Source organism: Trachinotus anak, unplaced genomic scaffold (assembly GCF_046630095.1).
Source record: "Trachinotus anak isolate AG129_WGS33_773 ecotype Australia unplaced genomic scaffold, CSIRO_AGI_Tana_v1 ptg000034l, whole genome shotgun sequence".
NCBI classification, from domain to species: domain Eukaryota; kingdom Metazoa; phylum Chordata; class Actinopteri; order Carangiformes; family Carangidae; genus Trachinotus; species Trachinotus anak.
Window position 1 is genome coordinate 2965490 of NW_027273885.1, and position 16892 is coordinate 2982381.

Sequence of the window (16892 nt, forward strand, 5' to 3'; positions counted from 1 at the left end):
ATGCTGCGATTAGTCTGATTACATTTCTCATTATAATCTCTTTAAATGTGACGTTTTGATCAGAAACAAGACAAGAATAAACATGTTTTATTATCCTGGTTTGTCACGTGTCACTAGAGCCGGGAACCAATCAAAACTGCTCAAATAATTCCTCATTTAAATCATAATTTTTTACGTTTTATTATGTTTAGGTTAAAGTTCTTTAATATGCTAAAAATGAAACAGTAAAGATAAATAGGAAAAAGGATTTAGAAAAATATGTTTATATGTGTTATTGCTGTTTTGGTGGGAAGCCCTGATGGATGAGGGGTTTAATGTGGCGTTCATGACCATCGTCCAGCAGGTGCAGGTTGTAACAACAGAACTCCTTGTATTTAACATCACTTATTGAATTATGTGATGTAGCAGGAGAAGTTAGAGACATTGATATTTGTAGTAGACAAATAACTTTGTGTCAAAAATTTGAAGCTCTGTCACAAAAACTGAGACAAAAAGTGTTTCAACCATCTCCACCTGCAGTTATGAAGAAAAATAACAGCCTCAATGAAACCTACGTTAGTCAGTGCAACCCTCATTAAATCGTCTGTATTCCCGATGTGATCCAGTCCCACTTTCATCAGTGTGAACAGTGAATTAACACAGCAGCAGAGAGGGTGAGCCCATGCACCACAGAGCAACAGGCCAACAGTGCAGTCAGTCTGATTAACTGCAGACCAGCAGAGGGAGCAGCATGACACAACAACGGAGGGATGGAGGAGTCAGAGGGAGGAGAGGGAGTGAATACAGACAGGACGAGTCAGGAAGGAGACAGACAGGAAGTGATGGTACCTCGCTGGCGCCAGCTAACGTAGCATCTATGGCAAACGAGCGGCCGTGTGAGGCGGGCTTGCTGCTGTCGCGCTGGTACATCTTATAAACGTCCGACAGCCTCATATACTCCTGAAGCCAGCAGCCGACAAGAGTCAGACAGGATAAGAAGCCATGAGGACAACACACACGCACGCACGCACGCACGCACGCACGCACGCACGCACGCACGCACGCACGCACACACGCACACACACACACACACACACACACACACACACACGCACGCACACACGCGCACACACACACACACACACACACACACACACACACACACACACACACACACACACACACACACAACCCAGAATGCCTTGAGCTTTTCAGTTTGGAGGTGATGTCTTCAGACTTTGACATCCAGGTCCATGTTGTATCTGGTTGTTGTCGTGTCAGTGAAAAGGTGAAGTGTGTGTGTGTGTGTGTGTGAAAACAGACAAACAGTTACACCACTCAGCAATAAACTCAGCGTCTCTTTAGCATCACGAGCAGCTGACACACAATCAGGTCACAGACAGGCACTCTGTTGGTTTTCGCAACAACCAGTGATGTCGTGGTCGATGAGAAGATTTTAAAAGTGTCACATCTGTTTATAATGAGGTAAAAAGAAACTGTGAGGGGACACTGGTGCGTAAAAAGTGAGCAGAGGGAGATGTAGGTGGATTAATCCACTACATCCCTGGACTAAACCCAAGTTCAGCTGAAAGCTACTGTGCTGGCTCCTCTTAATAGTCAATAATTAAAGGTCCCATATTTTATAAAGGTAGATTTCGAGGTGTTTTGTGATTATAAAGCAGGTCTCGGTTCTATATTAACACTGTGAAAGTATCAAAGCCTCAGTCCACAGAGAAATGCACACAATCTGTATTCAGAAACTGAGCCTTAAAATGAGCCGTCAGGACTTCTGGAACTTTGTGATGTCACAACAAAGCAGTCACTGCTCTCAGCCACGCCCCAACCCCCGCCCACCTGGACCCACCATTCAAACTCTCAGGATTTGGTTAATCCGAGTGTTTACCTGAAATCTGCTATATTATCATTAGATCTTTTTTGATTATAAAGCAGGTCTAGGTTCTATAGGCTCAGATCCTCTCTTCTGATTGGCTGACTGACCTGTTGTTACTAGAGCTCCAGAGAGAAGCCTGAGAGAGGAGATGTAAAACTACACTGAGATGGTTTTGGTTCTTATGGATATCAACAAGAAAAGTGTAAAATATGGGACCTTTAATGTTTGTGCAAAAAGCAACCTGGGCCACCACAGAACATCACAGGCACAGTTAGAGCCACAGTGCGACCAGGACACAGCGATGATGAGCGACCTTGTTGGGGTGAGTTGCACAGAGAGAAAGCAGAGAGGACGCTGAGGGCTTCATGCAGGGATCGTTAGTCTGATTACCTCTGTAGGGCTGCTGGGGTACAACTGACAGGGAGGGGAGGGATGTAAGTAGGAAGGAGAGGCCTGACAGAGGGAATGCTGGGAGGAGTGGACATCCTCCAACAACAGGTCAGCCTCGCTGATATGGAGCATTTCCTGTTTCAACAGTCAGGGATAAGTGCTTTTAATACCTGCAGAACAGTCACGGGAGACTAGACACAGGTTAAAGGGAACATGTTCTGTCAGTCGCCTTCCCTCTGCTGCAGCGTTATCCACTGACAACACGTCTAACTTACACACTTGGTTAGTCTAGTGAAGGCACCATTAACAACATATCAGTTACATCCTCCGGCATAAAACTCTGGATTAGTCTGATTACACCAACAAATCACTGCCAGTTAAAGAGGTCAGTGTGAAGAATCAGCTGTGTTTGGTTTTCAGCACTGACGTGTGTGTGGATGTGTGTTTGTTTTCTCCGGACACACACCGAGGTTCGGCTGCTCTCTCACCTCTCTCATTGCAGTGGACGACTTGGGGAAGCTCTTTCCTCCGGTCAGGCTGTGGTATCTCTTCTCCAGGGCCAACAGACGCTCCTTCTCCTGGATCATCAAACCACAGAGTCATTTTACAATCTACTCTTAACTTCTTAAATCTATTGTTAATTAAAGTAATTCTCCTGCTTCTTATTTTATTGATTAATTCAATCATTTTAAAATGTTTTATCTCATTTTTACTGTCCCTCATTGTCACACTTTTCTTATATCTCCTCCAAAATTTGTAAAGCCCTTTAAATAGTTTTTAAATCAGTTTGAAACAATTTAAAGTTTGTTTTATCATTTTTATTGTTCATCCTCAATTTTATCTTGTCCAATAAAGCCCTTTGTAACTGTGTTTTGAAAGGTGCTATATAAATACAGCTTATTATTTTCTTTGAGGAACAACTTTTAAAATCTGGGACAAATGAAGAAATGACAATCATCTGTCACTCAAAAATGCCCCTTTGAATAAAACTTTATTTACTGCAGTGACAGTGTGAGCAGTGTGAACAGGTAAGTGAGCACCTTTTGCAGCATTTGCAGTATGAGGGTTCTGTCTTTCGTCAGCCGCTCACACTCCTGAGACGCCTGCAGGCTGAGCTGGTTGGCCTGGTTCTCCAGAGCAGACACCTTCTCCTGCAGAAGACGACGCAGGGAGAATTAAATCTTCAGTGTGAACTGTAGCAGCAGCAGAGCAAGTGGAGGATCAACTGACAGCTTCATCTCTTACACAAAAACCCATATTGTTCAAACCACAGTCAGGATACTCTGTTACTCCTGTTGCTCCTCAGGTGTCGTCTCCTCACCTTCCTCTTGGCCACACTGCTGTGGTACTCCGCTCTCTCCTGGAGGAGCTGCTGGCTGATGGTCTCTCTCTCCTCCTCCAGGCTGCTCTCTTTCTCCAGCTGCTGAAACTCCAGGTCCTCAAACTTTTTGGTTCCCGCTTCCAATGCCTCTCCGTCCTGATGGCGGGCCCACACACACACACACACACACACACACACACGTTAGCAGAAACATCATATGAACACAAAACCCAACAGTTACTGCTCATTTTAAAGCCATCCACTGTCCCCAGACTAGCGTGGCTGCTAACAGCAACGCGGAAACACTGTGACGTTTGTATCTGAAACGTTTTCCCAGCATGGCTGAAGCTTGTTTTTGGGGAACAACTAAAAGCACAGCGTGCTCGGTCAAGCAGACAGCCGTGAACAACATGCTCCTACTGCAGCACAGCCACTGGTGTGTGCTCAGATGTTCTGAGAAATAAAAGAGGAAGGGGACAGTCACTGATAAAAAAAAAACAAAACATATTTAACACTGAAAGATTTGTGGTCAAAACCTGATTTGATTCTTCTCCTCTACTCTTCTACTTAAACTGCTACAGAATAAACACTAATAATTCAGGCTCATAAAGTTATAGCACAAAAAATCCAACAAAATATATGTATTAACATGTCTGCATTGAAAACACTGATATAAAAACAATATATAAATACATATTCTACTGTGTGGTCCAGAGGATTTTCCTCTAGTGTCAGTGTCAGCATCTCTATGTAGCTGCTGACAGGTTTCAGTTTTACATCTCCTCCGTCAGCAGCAGTGATGAGCATTTGAGCTCTTGAGAGTCTGAGGTCTGGTTCAGATCTGGCGCTAACATCCGTCTCCAGTGATCGACAAGCGTTCAGCTCTAAGCTCGTCAGTTCACACCTGGTTGGGGTGAAATGAACATAGATGCCTTGTTGTTTTTAGAGAGTCCGACGGGTGTGTTGTTGGTGTGTGTTTCTGAGAGAGTGAATCACTGAACTGCTCTCAGCTCTACAACAAAATAAGGTTTTATCCATTTGAAATAGTAAAATATGCTTTGTTCATTATAACCTGTGTTGGGACTCATTAGACTTTGGCAGAGAGGAGGCGGTCCTTCGGTGTGGCCCAGGACACATTTGTGTTCACACTGCTATAGGAATGTGTCCACATGTGGCCCAGACCACCTCCGACTGAGGTCTGAGTGATCGGATCTCAAATGCGTCCTGAATGCGTCCTGGGTGCGTTCACACCAGAGACGGATGTGAATACCAGGTCTGAACCGGGCCTGTGTGTCACAGGCAGCAGTGTCACTTCACTCAGAGACAGTCTGAGGTGAAAATTGCTTATTTAAGCAATGATGAAAAGCAAATGTCTCAAAAATGTCAAACACCTGAGCAAAAAAATTTAAAAAATTTAAACCCTGGGATATGTTTCTGCTCTCCCACCTGCCCGTCAGACTTCATACCTGCTACCTGCTCTACTCTTTGAATGTGAGCCAAAAAAATCACCTACATTACTTTATAACAAAAGAAATGGCTCCTGCTTTACCTGGAGCTCGACACAATATCAACTGACAGCTGATGAGATATTTCAACAAATAAACAAACTGATAAAAACTGTCTTTTTTTCTAGTTTACGTTCAGAATGCACAGTCTGACTCTAAACCAAACAACATTAATTCACACAGAGAAGTCACAGGATGAGAGCGAGGACAGACAGAGAATGGATCTAGTCAGGGCCTATGTTAATTGATTAGTGAGGAGTTATATAAATTATAATGAGCCATGACAAATCGCAGAAGATGCAGATCAGATTCACACATGCAGCAGCAGCAGCAGCAGCAGGGGTCGTGTCACATGACCCACAGTTTAACCAAAATGCATCACTAGCAGCTGAAGTGACCGGGGGCCACTTGTGTCCTGGAGGCTCCAGTGGCGTGTAGGTGTGGCGTGGGGGAGGGAGAATTCCTGCACGTCTGTGTGGGGCTTCTCATAAATACACTGAGTGTGTGAGCATGTGTGTGAGCATGTGTGTCTGAAACGTAAGTAACAGGCCCCTACTAAAGGGTTAAAGGTGCCAGCAGCACTATGTGTGTTGGTTCTGTGAGGAGGCAGAGAGACGTGTCTGTCCACACACTATTTATATTTATATCAATAAGTAATATAATAATAATTATTTAATTTATTTAAATACGTCAAAAGCTGAGAGGGCAGCTACTGAGATCTGCTCAGGTAGTTTACCTTTTTATTTTTCAACAGTATTGGATCTAGTTTAATTTGCATCATTTGATTATGTGAAATAAACTGAATCTCCAAGATGTCAGTTCATCAGCCGGGAAAAAAAATCAGTGAGTAAATTTTCATCTTAGCTTTAGCTGAGGTTAGCCTTTAGGCTATCTCTTAAGTTAGCTTTTACTTGATGATGCTCTTTAGCTTCAGCTGTTACTCTGCAACTTTAAAAGTTTCGAAATACAGATTTTGACTTGTCAAAATCAGGTTTTTAAAGGTCTCATATTTTACACTTTCCTTGTGTTTTTTCTGAAGTGTTTATGATAAATTTGCGGTTTTAAGAACCGAAAACCATCTCAGTGTAGTTTTACATCCCCTCTCTCAGGCTTCTCTCTGGAGCTCTAGTAACAACAGGTCAGTCAGCCAATCAGAGGAGAGGATCTGAGCCTCTCTGAGCCTACAGAACCTAAACCTGCGTTATAATCAAAAAACACATAGACATCTCACTTTACACAATATAAGACCTTTAACTCATTTTTGACCAAATATGTAACTACTGTTACAGCAGCTACTGTGTTTGGTCTTTGTCGGTGTAGCTTACAATGCAAGATCTACACAAACACTATGGGTCTGACATAATGTTAAAACACCAGATATTATAATTTAATTTGTAATTTAATTTATAATATTTATTTATCTATTTTATTTTTTCTTCCCATTTTCTTACATGTTTGTCCTGTTTTATGTGTTTATCTATAATAACACTTTCTTTCACTTAATTACAAAATAAAGAAAAAAAAAACAAATTCTAAATTTAAAACAGGTGTTTAAAACTAAATATGTGAGACTAGAGAGATGATAACTGTGTGGCTGCAGGTGGGACAGTGTGCGGGGTGACAGGTTTGAGTCACATCTTGTAGTTTCACAGGGGCAGACTAGAGTGGGTAGGTGAGGGGGGCGGGGGGTGGTGGTCTAGGTGCTTCTGCTCGACTGTCGACCCACCCTTTTGAGCTGTTCCTGCAACTGTTCCCGCAGGGACTCGGGACAGTTATGAAGCTGGTTCTTCAGCTCAGCGTAGCCCTCCTGGAGGCTCTGCAGGGCCCGGCGCTCGGCCTCAACATTAGCCCTCTCCTAGAAAGACATGACACACACACCCACACGTAGGATGGATGGGTGAGGGGAGAGAAAGAGAGAGAGAGAGAGAGAGAAACACACGTCTCAAAATCCACGCCATGCAAATAAAAAAAAAAAGCTGCAAAGTGTTAGCAACAGAGACGTCGTGACTGATTTTTAGAGCTTGGCCGGGCACAGGAAGGAGATGCTAAACCTTTGGGATGGATTGATGAATGACACATGGGTAACAGAGGAGAGAATATTTGGGTCCAGTCTTATTTATATCCATACACCAAAAGAGAAAAGCTTGAGTGCCAACCTAGAACTAACTAAAATGAACCGTTCATTGTGTCACTGAAGGTTTAAAAATCCTCAGAGAACCGACATGTTCCAACAGGTAGAACTTCAATAAGCTGCGAGAAAATCGCCTCATAATTTACTTGAAATTTATCGACCTCAGAACATTTATTAACTCACTGCTGAGCAATGTGTGACAGTAGTGACACTGTCTCAGTTCAAGTACAGTAGCTCTCCAGTTAAAGTACAGACACGTCGTCTCTCCCGGGCGCTGCTCTAGTTTCAAACTCAGGAATCAATAAGTACTAACTCTGCTGTTACTGGAACAAAGGCGGCTTCACAGTTTCACCTTATACCCTCTGTGTTTTGATGTGAGAAGGAGGCAGACTGGTCCTCGAGGACCGGCGGCTCAGAAAATAGATTCCCTGTTGTTTCTTTTCGGAGCTCAGAGGAAGCTTGGAGCAGTTAAAAGAGACACCGGTGACTTCAACAAACGTTCTGTCAGTTGTAGCCACAGTTTCATTGAACAAAAATATAAACACAACACTTCAGTCTTTTTATTTTTCATGAGTTGAAATAAAACACACAGAGAGGATTTATGTCTCTTAAATTCTGTTCACTGATGTGTTTGAATCTTAGTAAACACCTGACAGATGTGTCATATCCAGATGTGGATTACACAGATGATTATTGCACAGGTGTGCTCTGGGCTAGTCACAATAAAAGGCCACTTTAAAATGTGCAGGTTTATTTTGAAAAATTATTATATTTATCATTTATTTATTATAGACATGTATTACCTATTTATAAATATATTATATTAATTATTATTGAACCCACTGAACTGTGGGTTTCACATTTGGGTTTTGGGCCATGGATGTGCATTTTTTGGAAGGAGGGCCGTGGGCCAGAAAACGAGTGTGACCACCTTTTGCCTCATTGCAACATATGGATAGGCCACACCTGTCAGGTGGATGGATGATCTTGGCAAACAGCGTTAAACACATTTGTGAAGAAAATTTAAGAAAAATAAAATCTCTGTGTAGAAAAAATAATTTTAACTTGTGAAAAATGAGAGCACAACAAAAGTGTGTTTATATTTGTGTTCAGTGGACATTTATCTGCTGATTTTACCAACATCTTCATGCAGATCCAGTTTCCTGAGAAGGATTCCTGCATACGCTGACATGTTCACAGACACACAAACACAGAGACATCTGAACAACACAGTCACTCCTGACGAATGACTCCTTCACTTCTGTTACAGACAAAAACTTTCAGACTTTTACAAGAGTTGATTTTAACAACTTAAAGCAACAAACTAAGCTTGTAATTGTGCGTCCTCTACACTTCCTGTAATTCTTGTGAGTGTTAAAATGTGTTGGATGTGGGTAAAAGAAAAAAAAGGAGCTGCTTAAACCCACTACAGAGGACATGCTACAGCTACAGGAACACCTCTGATGCAGAACCCGTGCACTACTGCAGAACCAAAGACTACAGATCCCACAGAGCTGCTGCAGGGCGGGTGTCCTGGCCTACGGGGGTCTGTCATGCAGACAGTGAAGAAGAAGGAGAGCAAAGTGGATCAGAGATTCAGTGACCTGAGGTGCTGAGGAGGCAGAGAGAGGATTAGAGGTTAATGGATCAGTTAGTTAGCGGAGTCGAGCTGAGGAGAGAACAGATGAGAACTGACGAAACTAAGTTGGAAACATGCGAGAAAGAGAGAAAACACCCGCGGAGGTAAATCCAGGTCTTTTTTTATAAGGCTTCAGATTCTCTAATCATCTGTGCAGCAAATTTAATTCTCCAAGTCCAGGAAACAGACAGGATTCTGACTTATGTCGGGAATCCAACAGTGACAACATGTAGAGGATGTAAGAGACCGAGGAGACTGTTTAGAAGATTGTAAAAAAAAAAAAAAAAAAAAACACAGGCAGTGAGTGTGTGTGTTTTCTCTCCAAGTGTCAGACAATGTTACATAACCTGACTCCTGTATCTGATAAATAGTTTTTCAAACTCTCTCTCTACCTTGTCTTTCTCCCTCTGGATGGCGCTCTCCAGCTCATCCAGCTTGTGCTGCATCTGAGTGATGATGTCTGTCTCCGCCTCTATCTGGTCGAGCTCCGCCTGCCTCTCGCCCTGCAGCAAGGCGCGCTCCATCTCAGCCTGGAAGAGCAGCAGACAGCAGCCTGAGCTCCAGCACCTCCACAGACTCACACAGTTTAAACACTGAGATCAGCTTGTTCTGTTTGTCTCTTCTGAGGGTTCAGCTGGTGTCTGACCTGAGTCACACTTTCACACTGAATCAGATCACATCTCACCAGCCTCCACCTTCAGCACACTACCTCTTGTTTGGACTCCTGAAGCTGCTGCTCCAGCTCAGTCAGTCGGGTTTTCAGCTCATCGATCCGAGCCAGGACGCGAACCCGCTCGTCCACCAGGTAACCCAGCTCCAGACGACCTGCGCTGCCTGAGCTGGACGAGTCCTCGTGCTGCGGGGGGAGGGAACAGAAGAGGTCAAGGAAGTGAAGTCAGGTGGGAAGGAAAGACACAAGCACACACCTGTTACAGATGTAAGACCTTCAATCAGCCAGTTGTACAACATCTAAAATAAAGGTCTCAACTTTATCCTTATTGTAATGTGACATTCTCATCTGTTTACACACAAGTATCTATAAATAATTTCTTTATGTTATAATTACTGTTATTACTTCCATGGTGTTTTGTGTCTCACATGAAATCACTGAGGTCTCTGGTCTAAATGTCGTTTCTTTTAATACAAAAACTATTAATTCAAATCACATCAAAACGGTTGGATAATGATACAGTATGTGGTCTACTGGCATCTTAAATGTAATAATACTTATCACAGCATTAAATATAGAGAGAGAAGAAGAAGAAGCTGAGGAGAAAAAGAGGTGATTGATTAATGAGGTTCATGCAGGCGTGACTGTAAAAACAGATGTTTAAGAGGGAACTTCAGTCCAAATAAATGGGAATAAAAAAGAAAGGGAGGGGCAGGAAGTCGCTGAGTGTTGTTCATTTGCAGACTTCTTATAAATGAAAGAAATATCTTTCGTAATATTTTCATGTGTTCAGTCATGCATCCTGATGTTTTAGCTAATGTTTGCAGACTGAACTGTGCACAGATTATTGTACAATTATTGTACAATTAAACACTTTGTTCACTGTAATTCTTCACTGCAGCACTTAGTAACAACAGCAGCTCTACACATCCACGACTGTAACACTCAGGGGTTTTCAGAAGATGTCGTGCCACATTTCCCCAAACATCCCCCAGTTTGACAGGGATTTATTTAAGGAGCAGAAACATAAAGATTCCTCTTGTTTGGTGTGTAAATGTGCTTCGTGAGTGTTTACACCAGTTGCTTCAATCAGAGGGTTTTCACTGGTTTTTTGTTGAATCAGACTCTGCAGATGCATGAAATCAGCTGACATAAGGAGTCACTATGTGCACACTTCTGTTTTTCATGACTTGAAAGTGAAAAATCTGGTGAAAGGAACAGACATTTGCTGATAGCTTTCCTCCTAGTTTTAAACTTTTCCCACTGGTTCCCCTCGTGGATTCCCAGAACCACCGGTTTAGAAAGAGCCGAGCACAGAACTTGTACATGCTGGTTCCACAGCGGCATGCAGACAGAGCGTCTATGATGGAGGACATGCGTTCACTCTGACCTGTCTGTCTCCATTGTGTAGTGCTGATGCTGTGCTGGGAGCAGGAGATGTCCTCACCTCCTGATGGGTGCTCTCTGTACTACTACACTCCTCCTTCAGATTCTCATCATCGCTCTCCCTCAGCCTCTGCGCCAGGCGGAGCGCAGCTGAGGACGCCGTCCCTCCCAGGACGTTCTCCACGGACGGTCTCCGCCCAGCGCTGTCTGACAACCCTCCGGGGAAACCCGACCTCGCCGAGCCAAGAGGGTCCACACTGGTGCTCTCTCCTTTGTTGTACTCAGCACAGAGGTTTAGGATGGTCTCCAGTCGCTGTCTCTCCTGTGGCAAAGTACAAACAACAAAATCAGGACATCGGGCTGGAGTTGGACAGGTGGGTATATCAAAACATGGCAACAGAATTTGAATCTAAACCACATCACCAGACTCTTACACTTTAAACTTTAACCTAAACTGGATTAAAACCTGAGCCTGATCTACTGTACGTAAGGAGAGAGCTGCGAACGAGCCAAATTAAAAACCCTTTGATGAAAATCAAGTTTTTCACCTTGTTAATGTCCATATGATTTTTTTTTTTTTTATATATAATACAGGACATGTAAGTGAAATAATCAGTCAACACCATGACTGAGTGTTTCCACTTTGATCTGCAGTGAACCAATGACAGTCAGGGATTCATACGTCATAGAACCCAAGGAACCAATCCTGTCAACTAGTGAGGACGGGGCCGGGGCTACATCAACCTGAAACCTTGAGTCAGAGTTAGCATTAGCACGACCACTAACACTGTGTCAGCCACTGCCAGTTACAAGCTAATAAACAACATAAACAAATAAAAGATGCTAACTACGCTAACGGTTCTGATCCGTCTGCTAGTCTCTGATTCTGGTCTCAGACTCCTCATCTGAGTCTGGGTCTGACTGAGGCTCAAACATGAGGCTGAGTCTCTCTGATGTTTCCTCCTCTAACCATCTTCATCCTCTCTGCTTTTTCACCTGGACACCTGGAACAGGTGCTGGGAGGGGGTAAGGAAGTAAGAGTAGGAGTTCAGTTTTCCAGTTTTCCTTTTTTTCTTCCTCGTTTTATGTGTGAAAACCATGTTAAACTAAATATTAACAGAGGATTTTTACAGAGTTTAAAACACGACTGGAGAGGAACTTTCAATCTGGGCCAGTATGAGTTTCATATCTGTCCAAACCTGCCGTGGTACAGAATATATCTGTTTCATTTCCTTTGCCCAAGTCGTCCGTAAATACTAACGCTCATAATGTTTGGTTTTATCATAAATACCCTTGAATTTCATCACAAAGGTCTGGTGCTGGTCATGTGTCAGGCAAACACTGATACACCAGCTAATGTTTAACTGAGCTGCAGGTCACCAGCCTGACTGATAGTTGTTCCTTATTGAATTTGCCACCCAGCCTGAGTTTCAGTACGAGCAGACACCAAGTCTGTCTGGACTCTTCTCACGCCTGAAACAACGCAGCAGCTCACACAGTCTTCTCTCGGGGTTGCAGCCTGGGAGTCAGACTCTCTGACGGGTTGTCCAGCTGTCACTGTGAGGGGTCAGCCCACCTACAGGGCCCCCCGGCAGACCAGGCCAGCGGAGTAACCTCTGAACTCTAAATGTCAGCTGCTGTCTGTTGCAGACGCAGCGTCCCTGAGGTCTGCAGAGCCACATCAGATTCACACAGAACCAGATCCTCTGGTCCAGGATCAGACTGCGCAATGATTTCATCCTCCAACAGTAATATTTACAAAATCAGAAAATTAGCATTTGTAACTATATTACGGTGAAATAGTGAGTCATCCTGAATGTTAATGTGTTCAAGAGACAAAAATCTTGACTCAAGGTACACTTACTAGCTTTCCTGCAGATTTCAGCTCAAGGTCTTCCTCAGCAGATGGAGTTTCTTTGTCCCATCTGCTGAGAAAAATGCTGCTGAATGCTGCCAAATAAGCTAAATTAATGTGGAAGAGATCCAACGTTGAATTTCTTGGTATTGTGAAGCTCAAATATCACCATATACAATATTATCATTGTTTAATAATATAATTATATGATTGTATTTTATGTTTCAGGTATAAACGATGCTGCCACTAAAGTTCAAAGTTCAAAGTTCAAAGTTTTCTTTGTCACATGTCAAGGTACAATGTACAGTAAGCAAAGCAGTGAAATTAGGGTTTTTTTTTTAGATTTGAAAAATATCACATGACAGGAAATACAGGACGATATTTGATAATATTTAATAATGTGATATTTCCAAGCCTAGGTCCACTAGGTGGTAATAACTGTTAAGTCTGGACGATATGCAACAAAAAATCAGACTACAATTATTTTGACAAATGCTGAGATTCTGATTTTTTAGGGGATATGGTAATTTTTGCATTTTATTTTAACCAATAAAAATATAAAAATGATGATGAAGATGTGATTTCTGCAGGGGTCTCGACCAAACAAGTATTATCCCTTAAGATTTGTGAGCAGGGGCATCTCTGTTGCACCTCACTGGTTCATTGCTTCATTTATAATAATATGTTGTGAAACATTTTTTTATCCAAAAAATAAAAAAATTGCAGCAATTTTGCACTTGGTCATATCACAATTTCAATAATATTTCGATTGATCGTTCAGCCCTTGTTATCACGTCGGTCAGAAGCAGTTGACAAAAAGTTAAATAAGTGGTAAGTTAAATCGTGATGAGGATGTTTTCTTATGAGTTAAGTAAAAATATTTGTGTGATTTTTCTGGTATAAAATTTGCAAATTTAAAGACACTGAATGTTCACACGAATGTAAATTCAAACCAAAAGTATCAGAATCAGCCTTCACACCTCCACAAAAATGAATTTGCTGCTTGTTAACAATGGTTAAAGTTTTTGGAGCCAAAGAATCACTGTGTTACTTTCAGCTCTTGTGCTGAGTTCAGGCTCAGTCTGTTTCTCGTTGAGTGTGGACACTTGGAAACAAACTGTTCTCACCCACAAACAAACTCCCTGGTGCCTCCTCCTCTCCCTCAGACTGCAGAGAGCACAGCTTCCCACTGAGGCAGCATCTGCATGAGTAGGAGCTAGTTTGAACCTGTAATCTGGGACCAGTTAGCTTTTAAATGAGGGGGTGAGAGTAAAAGACCCCTTTAGGCTGTGGAACAGAGCACAGCACGATTCACCAGAGAAAAAAAGAGTCAAAACTTCAAACATTTTCTGGCAAGTCTACAACTCCTCGTGAGTCCTCCCACTCAACATCTGCTTGAACGTACACACAGATTAGACCACTCAGCGTTCTGATGCCTGTCTCGTCTTTGTCAGGAGAGTTGACTGAAAGCCAGCGCGAACATTGTGACTGCCAGACGGCCCTCAGGCTGCCGAACCTGCACGGCAGTGTTTGGTTTTAACATAAATCAACTTGATGCAGCATCAAATTAGCTGCCCGACATATGCAAACTGTGCTCAAATTATGCTCCTGATCAGCTGCGTGTTGACAGATTAGTGTGAATCCCGTAATTTCTGTGTTTTCTCATGTGGGTCTTTTAAACGTCAGAGGAATTTTTATGATCAGTGACTGCTGACACCACAGGCTCCAAAAAACTCTTTAGTTTATAAGTCTCCAGGTCTCTCAGTAGATGTCATTAGCAGGCTCCTCAGGGCTCTCAGAGCTGGCTGCGAAGGAACAAGGTGGTACAACAGGTCAGTGTGTTAATCCAGACCTTTAAACCAGACGGCAAGCTCACATGTCCCAGTTGGAAACAAAGAGGTTCTGGCTTGAACAACAGATATTTCCACAGTTGTAGGCCTCTTAAATTTGCCGTGGTGAAATAAAAATCAGCAAATAGCTTTTTCTTTCTTTCACGAGCCTATAGATAGTGACTTCCTAATCTTTAAACCAAGAGAAAATTCACTGTGATGCTTGAAAACAAAGGATGAAAATCTGGGTTTACTCACTCTCATGATGGACACTGTGAGAAGCAGCAGCTGAAGCCTTGAGATGAGGCAAAGACTCAGAAACTGAGCCAGTTTGGCCAAAAGGCACATGAACAAATACTGGCCTTTGAAAGCTAGTAACACCCACAAACCCCTGACACCACCATAACAACAACCCCCCCCCCACTCATCCCACTCATCCCCACCCACCCCCCCACTCATCCCCACCCCCACACATCCTCCGGGAGGTTAACTCCACGGCAACACTCAGTCATTCAGCCACTTAAAGAGCCAATATGTCTAAAGCTAAATGTTATCTAGGTCAAACTACCTGCTCCATGTTTCCAGGTATGACGATGTTGTTTCATTCCACCTTGTAATCAAATACACTTTTTGTCTAAGTTGATTTATGAACAGTTAAAACTGCCTGTGTGAGCCCTGCTGTGTCATCGCCAAGTCACAAGTCTGAAACCACCGACAATGTGATGCACACGAACACACAGCTTCGTTCAACCCCTGGAAAACAGTTCAGTCATACGCTGTATTAAATCTAATCTCTTCTATGGACACAGGTGTAAACTTTCCTCATCTGACTCAGTGTTTTGCAAAATATAGTAGAACAAGTTAACAACAAACAATTAACAAAAGCCATTAAATCAGAAGCAGGAATTTTGTTCTCAGATTCCTGAATTCCCAAAGCTCCCATTGAGACAAAATCATCCTTAAAACAATGAAGCAATCAAACTTTACAGTAGTTTGTTAGAGGTGCAACTTTTAGCTGGTGTACAGCTCGTGTAAATCCCACACGTGAGTTTTTATGAACCGAACAACCATGAGGTTGTGGAGCGACGCCCGTTTCCCAGAGTTCTCCCGGTTCACACATCCCACAGCCCTCCATGTCTCAGCTGGTGGGCGGCCCTCGTGACAACTGGGTTTGAGAAAGAGATTCTGAGGTTGAAGCCGCTGCTGATATCTGTGTGAAATGTGGCTATTTAATGCTAAACATACAAAAAAATAAATAAATAAAGGTGGAAAGCCAGTCTCCTCTATCTACCCTTTCAAAATTAGTGACATAATAAAACAATGACTCATCAAAGTGACAAAGTGAGACTATGTATTGTATTATTTAACTAATCTCCAGAGTGGAAACTATAGGGATTATGCATAATGACAAATAACCAAAGACGTATATATCACGGCAGACTATATATAAAAGACAAACCACAGCAGAAACAGTAACACACAAACTGATATTCCAGTTGTTTAAAGATATAAGAAGATATATTTGTGGTTTTAAGAACCAAAAAACCATCTCAGTGTAGTTTTACATCTCCTCTCTCAGGCCTCTCTCTGGAGCTCTAGTAACAACAGGTCAGTCAGCCAATTAGAAGAGAGGATCTGAGTCTCTCTTCTGATTGGCTGACTGTTGTCTGAGTGATCCAATAAAAATATAGTAGATTTCAGGTAAACACTCAGGGAAACCAAATCCTACAAGGTTGGATGGTGGCTCCAGGTGGGCGGGGCTTAGGCTGAGAGTAGTGACTGTTTTGTTGTGACATCACAAAGTTCCAGAAGTCCTGACGGCTGGTTTTAAGGTTCAGTTTCTGAATACAGGCTGTGTGCATTTCTCTGTGGACTGAGGCTTTGATACTTTCACAGTATTAATATAGAACCTAGACCTGCTTTATAATCACAAACACATGGACATCTGCCTTTAGACTGTGGAGCTTTAACACAACTGATCTGTTAATAATAACACATCCACTGTGACCACACGTTAATTACACAGTGAATCTTTCCTTCATTTTCTTAAGAGAGCTGCTTTAAAGGGGAAAAACATAAAACGCTTTGTGACTGAGGTTTAAGAGTAATTGAATTCTCAACATGTGGGGACCTGAGGAAGCTGCCTGTAGTTTGAGAACCCTCTGTTACACCTTCATTATGTGACCTAACTGACAGCGATTAAAACAAGAAACAATAAACACGTCTCCTGATTAGGTAGATTGTGTTTACCTATTATCTAATTGTTGAAATAAAACCATAAAATTATATTAAAACA

General features: G+C 42.5%; 1 protein-coding gene across 18 annotated transcripts in view; it reads right to left on the bottom strand.

The window, feature by feature from the left end:
- The window catches only part of phldb1b (pleckstrin homology-like domain, family B, member 1b), a 119407-nt gene that overhangs the window by 22032 nt on the left and 80483 nt on the right, over nt 1-16892 (bottom strand). For 11 of the 18 annotated variants that reach the window (XM_071471623.1, XM_071471626.1, XM_071471621.1 and 8 more), the window contains 8 exons: nt 10917-11234; nt 9566-9712; nt 9249-9386; nt 6813-6941; nt 3582-3737; nt 3301-3411; nt 2749-2838; nt 2261-2395 (listed from right to left, as the gene is read on the bottom strand). In XM_071471623.1, the coding sequence (XP_071327724.1) occupies nt 2261-2395; nt 2749-2838; nt 3301-3411; nt 3582-3737; nt 6813-6941; nt 9249-9386; nt 9566-9712; nt 10917-11234 (1224 nt within the window). The remainder of the gene's footprint in view (nt 1-2260; nt 2396-2748; nt 2839-3300; nt 3412-3581; nt 3738-6812; nt 6942-9248; nt 9387-9565; nt 9713-10916; nt 11235-16892) is intronic. The other 7 variants (XM_071471629.1, XM_071471632.1, XM_071471633.1 and 4 more) reach the window with 5 other exon arrangements.